The 8,151-nt window shown below is 32.8% G+C and overlaps 1 protein-coding gene across 1 annotated transcript; it reads right to left on the reverse strand.

Annotated features, from left to right (window-relative positions):
* Window positions 1-7,042: 7,042 nt before the first annotated feature.
* LOC107136224 (dynein light chain Tctex-type 1-like) lies at window positions 7,043-7,417 on the reverse strand. Its single transcript, XM_048803240.1, has one exon. The coding sequence runs from the start codon at window positions 7,391-7,393 to the stop codon at window positions 7,052-7,054; it is 342 nt and encodes a 113-aa protein (XP_048659197.1). The 5' UTR covers window positions 7,394-7,417; the 3' UTR covers window positions 7,043-7,051.
* Window positions 7,418-8,151: the final 734 nt, after the last annotated feature.

The raw sequence follows: 8,151 nt of genomic DNA on the forward strand, positions 1-8,151 counted from the left end.
TGTATATATATATATATATATATATATATATATTTTTTTTTTAGTTATTTGGTTGCCTGTCATTTTTGGAAGTATGGGAGTAAAACTTTTTGCACCTTTCCCCATCTTCTGAAAGGACCAGAAGTCTTAAATGAGTTTTGTATCTAGACATTAGCAATATTTTACTTTTTAAGAATATTTCCATTAAAACAATTTTGAGATTCTCATTTTCTGAACAATTCTTTTTTAAATTTGTTTTTACTCTCTATGGTATCTTCTTGTTGACAATAATATTTGAGTATCAGTTTATCCTAACAGTGATTGATGTGAATTTTATATTAATGCAAAAAAAATATTTTTCAATGTTCTGTATAAATGTTTTAAAACATAATCAAAATGTGGTAGAGGAAAATGATGTTGGAGAAAGAAAACTATAAAAAATATGATATTTGGTAAGGGGATGTCATCCTGCTGGCTCTTTTAATGGCCTATAGTCAGGACAGCTGGACTGAAACCTGTAACATGGCAACTGTTTACATGAGAAATGAAATGTAAATATATGTTACTTTGTCAAACAAGAATTTCTTTTTGTCTTTGTAAAGTGAATCTTGGGTTTGGGAGTCCTAAGTCCTGATACCTTCTTCACAAAAAACATGATGCTAAACTTTCAGAATTGCGGTGCCAACCATAGATGAACAAGGGAGGCAAGAGCAACCCTGACCCTGCTCACTGTGTTCTTAACCTGAGCTTGTCCTCTGAACAGATTGTTGCAGATCTGATAGTAAATTAAAGTGACAACTACCTGTTTTAGTCAGCTTTTTCACTGCTAGTCTAAAAGACCTGACCAGAACAATTGTAGAGAAGGAAGAGTTTATTTGGGGGCTCATGGTTTTAGAGGTTTCAGTCCAGAGACAATAGCTTCCATTTCTCAGGGGCTCAGGGTGAAGCTAACCATCATGGAGGAAAAGTGTGGCAAAGGGAAACAGCTCACATGATGATTACGAAGCAGACACACACACACACACACTCAGAGAGAGAGAGAGAGAGAGAGAGAGAGAGAGAGAGAGTCCACTCTCCCGATATAAAATATATACCCCATAGCCATACCTTCAATGAACCACTTCCTCCAGTGGTATGCCACCTGCCTTCAGTTAACCACTCATTTAATCTCCTCAGGGAGTGATATATTGATTAGGTCAAGACTGTAACCCAATCATTTCTCCTCCAAATCTTTTTGCATTGTCTCACAGGTGAGCTTTTGGGGGACACCTCACATTTAAACCATAACACTTCCCTAACCAAACCAAGTTCACTTTTACTTGAACCAACCTGGCTCACATGAACACGTTTTAAAATATTTCTTTCTGAATTTTAGTAGAATTTTCGTGCAATGTCATTAAAAGAACTATGTACAGAGTACTGAAAGTTGGTCAATAAAATTTTTTTAAATACTTAATGGGCTTTTTTCTTTAATTTCCTTGCTATAGTTAGTGTAATACTTACATATTTGACTCTAATAGCAATTTGATTTTCATTTTATTGCTCTATCTTCCTCAATACCTAGGCAAAAATAAAATATTGTCAAACTGACTGTGTTCTATTGTACCTAAAAGCTATTGAACAAGTACCTTTGTATATATATGCATAATATGTGGAAGACATATTGACACATACTTTGTGTGATTCTTTTGTTGTTGTTTCTTATGTAAACAAGACAATTTGGACTGAAAATATTCTCAGTTTTTCTACTCTATATGAGGTAAAATGATCTAAAAATCATATTTTAACAAGAGCTTATGTCTTAGGTGAGGGATGAGAAATGTGGAACAGTTTTGCCTGTTGCCAGTATCTTCAACTAAATTTCAGTACCCATAAAGCTGAGAAATGGCTACTTTCAAGATAAGTTCATACATTGTGTTCTGCTAAAATAATTGTCATTGGGAAATGATTTTCAATATCACTTCTTTTTGCATATTTACCTTTTTTCTTTGAGCTTTCATATCTGTAGAGTATGGTGGATCTATACTTCTTTTGGACTTTCATCTCTCAGAGAAGCACAGAAGCTAACTCAATGCAAACTCAATGCAAGGTCGCATCTAGTTACTGACAGTGAAATCTAATCTTAGACAGAATGAACTTCAAGATTCACATCAAAACAACTTCTCTCCAAGTCTGGCAAATGGAAGCATTTATACACTTACAACACTGCCTGTTTAAGCATCCAATTGAGCAATCATTTGTTTTGCCTTTCCAAATGAATACAGTAGCTTCTGTACACAGAGATCCTGCAGCATCTGATATTCACAGTAACAAAGCCACATAGGCATCCTAGGGATAGTACTCAAGGAAATTGTTTCTGTTGATTGCTCCTTCAGCATGAGACTAAAAAGTGATCATTCATTCAAAGAAATCACTAATGTAGATATTAATTACAACAATGAACTAATGCTAGGAAGAAAGCTGCAAAAGAGATAATCAGAAACAATGTAAATCTATTATGAATAACTTTTCATTTCAGCCATTTGAGTGACTCAGATGGGCTAGGCTTTGATCTAGACATAATAATGTCTATTGTGTCCATTTGTCTTCACAAAATTCTTGTTGAGTAACTATTGTTTATTTTATGGCTGAGCTCTGTGAAGCTTAGAGAGAGAGAATGGTTTGCCTAAGTGTACACAACTATCAATTGATATTGCTGAAAGTTTATTCAGCTTCTCTAAGTCTGAGTTACAGTCCTACCTGAGGTTATTTGGAGAAAGCTAATAATACACAAGACAGAAAAACAAATGTGTCTTTAATTCAAAGTAGGCATGATATTTTGCTTCTCTATCTTTATTCTTACATTACAACTTATTTACGTGATATCAGTTTCATCCAGATGTTGATACACAACAATGGAGATATTTTTAACAATTTATGAATACAATGAAATCGTTATAAAACCTGCCAGGACCGAAGTCTGTAAGGAGAAATACAAGTGGCATATAATGTTTATTTGGATCAAATAACTTAAAGAAGATGTAAAAAAGATACTGTCATCTGTCTTTGAATCCTTCTTATTAAACTATGGTGATGACCATTACTCATTTTAAAGTGGAAAACCATTTATTTGCAGTCACTTCTTCTCTTGATTGCTTTGTGCACATATTTCCTATTTTTGTTTCAAGCCTGTAGCACTCATCATCAGTAGTGTTTACTCTTTGCTTATTAATCCTGTTTTGATTTTCTGTACTTACAAGAAGATTCTGGGTCTATTATCACTAGGGGCAAAGATTCTTAAATCCATTTTACTTCTTTATCTGAACCTTGTTCAAAGACTATCTGTGAGCTGCAACATATAGGAAAGAGGTTTTACTTCCTTGGAGAAATTAGTCTCTTTGTTTTAAATTTTAATTTCCAATTGCTGAGCACCATGTCATGCCATAAGTAACCTTACATACACCCTAGAAATAGTTACTAAGGGAGTTATCATTCATATACTCTAATATGTGGTCTACAAATTTATATACCCTTGTTTCTTAATAAATTAGCATCAAAGGAACAATCTCAATTCCAATAACATTTTCAGTTAGAACATACATTTTTCTTCCTACACACTCAATAAGCTGAAAGAATTTCAGGATCCAATTACAGAATGTATATAATACTTCCATTAATTCACATATTTTTTGAGATTTTAAAGATATTGCCTCTTCAGAGGTGGTATCTGACATGTTTGAGTCTTGTCTTGATTAGTTTTCTATTTTAAACATTTACTAATGTGTAAAGATTAACTATGAATCCTTGGGGTTAGAACATAGGCATTTACTTCATGCCTAAAGTGCAAAATGTATTTCTTGGAGCTCTCTATATAAGACGAATATATTTTCACAAAAAAATAAACCAAAAGACTGACATTATTGTTCATCGAAGCTGATTTGTAAAAGAACTTCCTGATGGCAAAGATGATACTCCTACAAAGGGAGACTAGGTAGTCTTTGTAAGTAAAAATAGGTGATGTGTATGTCCTGTTGTGCCCACTGCTGGTAACAAGTGGATGGCTTGATTGTATAATTGTTTTAGGTCCCCAAAAGTATATATTTCATGATTTGGCTTGCTTCAAGCCTCTCTGATTTTCAGCTTTTCATATTTATTCTATTAAATCTGTTTCTTTCTGTTTGCCCTATTTTTACATTAAATTACAAAAATATCAATGGTCTAATCTTTAGTAATGCACAGAGATACATGAGTAATATATTATGTCAAATTAACACGAAAAGTCTAACACTATTTATTCCTCCCCATAGTTCATTTTAATTAAAAATGTATTCCTAAATACTTCCTTGATTAGGGACTAATGCTCTATTAATTTGAAACACATCTACTGAGAACAGAGTAAATTCAGAGAGAGGAACTGTCATTACATGAAACATAACTTATCACCCTGAAGAATACATTATGCCACTGTTCTCATTGCACACAGGTTTTCCATTATGCATAAAAATGCACAATGCAAGCATCATGACAGATTTGGGGAGAAGACTGTAGCAGAGGAAACTCATGAGGGATATCGTGCAGGTATGTATGCTAATAGTAGAAAAACATTTGCAGTTTGCAACACCAAGAGAAAAATAAGTATGATGGATGAATGATGTTTCAGACAAATGTTTCCTGAAACATACTCATAGATTTTTAAGTTACTGAAAGCTTGAATCAATTTATCAGTGACTCTCTCAAGTTTATTGGACACCGATTGCACATTAAATACTTAAAACTTTAGAAAAAACGTAAAAGCAGGAAAACTCAATTCCAATTGTCAGGGTGTTAATATTCAAACCAATGCAAGTATGATTCATATGAACACAACCGATTAAACATTTTGAAGCATTAGTCAAAGAATCATTGATCAACAGTCTGAAATAAGTAAATAGTCACCATTTTTCTTCAGATTACTTATGAGAGAGAGGGCAGGGGGAGAAAATGGAGAAAAGTCTTAGCTAGAACTCTCCATTGCAGAGAATATGGCCCTACATTTAGGGTTATTCTATGCTATATGCTAAGGAGTCATAACTTCCTTGAATACATCTACTAGTCAGTAAAATACAAGATCATTGGCAGGATAGGATGTAGGGAATATGTTATTTTCTGACATTGAGTTAATGATAAAACTATTTTATATTTGTATGCAATTAGCTTCATTCTTGTATTTAATGTTTTAAAATTATGTTTATTTTTGCTTTTAAATTGAAAGGTATGTACAAATTTTATAATGATAAAAATAATTTAAATGTCATTATTTTAATAAAAATCTTTAATTCCTTCTCTCACCATGTGGACACATAAAACTCATAAGGTCACTATAATTCAGAAATGGAAACACTGAATCTTGAAAGTTTTATTATGATTCACAAAGAAAAAAAGCCAAAATACAGCAATGAAGAAACAATTCCATGTATTCTTAATAATTCCAAGATACACTGTGGAATGATTATAGAATTATAAAAGGTTGGGGTTGGGGGGGGGGAAGGTGTAAAGACAGAAGGAGGGAGGGAAAAAAGGAAGAGGAGAGGGGGAGACAGATGAAAAGAAAAAGGTAGGAAGGAAGAAAAGAGAAACCTAATGAACTAGTCATGGTTTTACTTGGTTGAGTGCTATGTTAATTGGTGTATTTGGGAAGCAATTTTATCAACAAGTTATGCTATGGAATATATACTGTGTGTCTCATCTTGCACCAATATTACACTGTCTGAGCTAATGCAGCTTAATGGTAAATCTTGAAAACAGCTACTGTGAATCCTGCATTATCTTTTCAAAATTATTTTGACAATTCTAATCCCTTTGCATTGCCGTGTAAACTTTAGAACAGCTTCTCAACTGTGAGGTGGTGGTGGGGCTGGGACATGAATTTGCTTAGAGGTATTTGGAATAGTTGACATTTTTAATAATACTGTATACTTTAATCTGTGAATATGGCACATATTTATCTATTAACTAAATATTTCTTAGTTTTTCCATGAGAATTATATGGTTCCAGTCTACAGATTGTGCACATACATTCTATATGCACTTCAGTATTTATTTGTGTGTGTGTGTGTGTGTGTGTGGTATTGCCAATTTTTATTTTTATTAAATTTTCATTTATTTCCCCCAAATCCAAAATATATATGTTTTTTATATAGAAATATTGGTAGAAACTTTGAAAATTTCTATGTAGATCATCAGAATATTTATAAATATAGATACTTTTAATTTCTCCTTTTCCAATACATATCCCTTGCCTTTCTCTTAATTATTAGAAAATCTGGAAGTGGTGTGCCCAGACACCCTTGAATTCTTACACACTTAGGGGGAATATTCAGTCTATCTCAATTATATATAATGTTAGTTGTGGTTTAGGTTTTGTTTTGATAAGTGCCCTTTATTAGGTTGAAGAAACTCCTTCTGCCCCTTTGTTTGCTGAGAATATTTATGATGAGTAGATGTTGACCATGGCCAACTGCTTTCTTATATCTGTTGAAATGATTCTTTTTTAAACCTTTCTTATTTTATTCAAATGTTGAATACATCACCCAATTACATTACTCTGTGAGCCCTAAGTGTTGAACCAAACTTAAATTCCTGGGGTTATTGCTCCTTTGTGATTCCTTTGTGATGTAGTATTATTTTTTATACCTCCTTACTTTAAATTTGCTAATATTTTGTTGGTATTATTTGTATATATGTTGAATAAGGATATGTCTTTGTAGATATATTCTCTGAAAAGAGAATAGTTCTGTAGTGTCCTTGAATAATTCAGAGAAATGTCATAAATGACTAGAGAAGTGTTTCAATCTCATATTTTCTGGAAGGCTTTGGGTAGAACCTGTATAATTTGTTTGCTAAATTATTGCAGGAATTAGTCATTGCAAACATCTGACCTGTTTTTGTTTTGTTTTGTTTTTTAATATAATAGTGCAGTCATTTTGTTTATTTGTCTATGTTTTAAAGGTGTTACAAAACACAAGAGAAAGGTGTCCACTGAATTCATGATTGGTGAGTTAGAAGATGGAATAGAAATTTTGAGGCAACAGAGGACACAGGCTGGACAAAGAGGTCAGATGGACAGTCCAAAGGTGCTGACAATGCAGTACAGGGTCTTGTTCTTCCATTGCCCAGTGCAGCTCCCATCAGTAGAGCTGTCCCAGAAACAAGAATTTGCTGTGCGTAACCCAGCTCCGTTCTTTTGCATAATTACACAAGTCACAATATATTTAAGTGGTTTTCCCAGCTTGGTAAGTTGGCTTAGGGTTTGTTCTACAACATTTGTGGTCCACTGATTGACTTGGCTGTGCTGGTAAGCGTTATTGCTGATGGCACTTTCCATAGCTTCTTTGACAATGTTGCTCACTTCATCAACAACCAAAGCAGTCTCCTTGGCAGCCTGGAAGTCTTTCATCTTTCCTCCAGCTCTTTGCCTCCGCGGTCTCAATATGGCTTGTTTTGCTTATTTGTTTGCTTTTTTGTTTACAGTAAGTTTCTTAAAATAAATTCAACATATTTAAGATGTCCATACTATTGGCATGGAATTGATTGTAATATATTATTATATTCTAATACTATAAGGGTTGGCAAACATATTATCCTTCATTCTATATATTGGATATTCATATTTTCTCTCTTCTTCACAAGTCTCAATAGGGTTTATTTATCTGTTTAATATTTTCAAAATATCTACTTTGACTTCTTTGTTTGGCTCTATTTTTTTCTTGTATTCAACTTCATTGATTTTTATCCTTATATTTATGTTTTATTTTGGTTTAGGTTCATTTTCTATTATTATTTCTTACTACAGATCATTGATTTAAAAAATTATTTTCCAATATAAGCCTTTAGTGTCATAAATTTCCTGTAAATTTTGCTTAATCTTCATGCCACAGTTAATCAATTGTGTTTTCATTTTCATCTAATTAAAAATCTTTTCTAATTTCTAGTGTGACTTCCATTTTGATGCCTGGATTATTCATAATTATGACAAAGTGTTTCAAATGTTACTGTATTTTCTGAATATCTGCTAAACAAGCCTAGTTAAGTTTGGATAAAACCATAGTTTGTATGATTTTAATCTTTTAAACATGCTAAGTTTTGGTTTCTGTTGGTGAATGTTCCATGTGTACTACTTTTATTAGTTGACTTGGGTTACTATAACAAAATACC

The sequence above is a fragment of the Marmota marmota genome, unplaced genomic scaffold, assembly GCF_001458135.2.
Source record: "Marmota marmota marmota unplaced genomic scaffold, marMar, whole genome shotgun sequence".
NCBI classification, from domain to species: domain Eukaryota; kingdom Metazoa; phylum Chordata; class Mammalia; order Rodentia; family Sciuridae; genus Marmota; species Marmota marmota.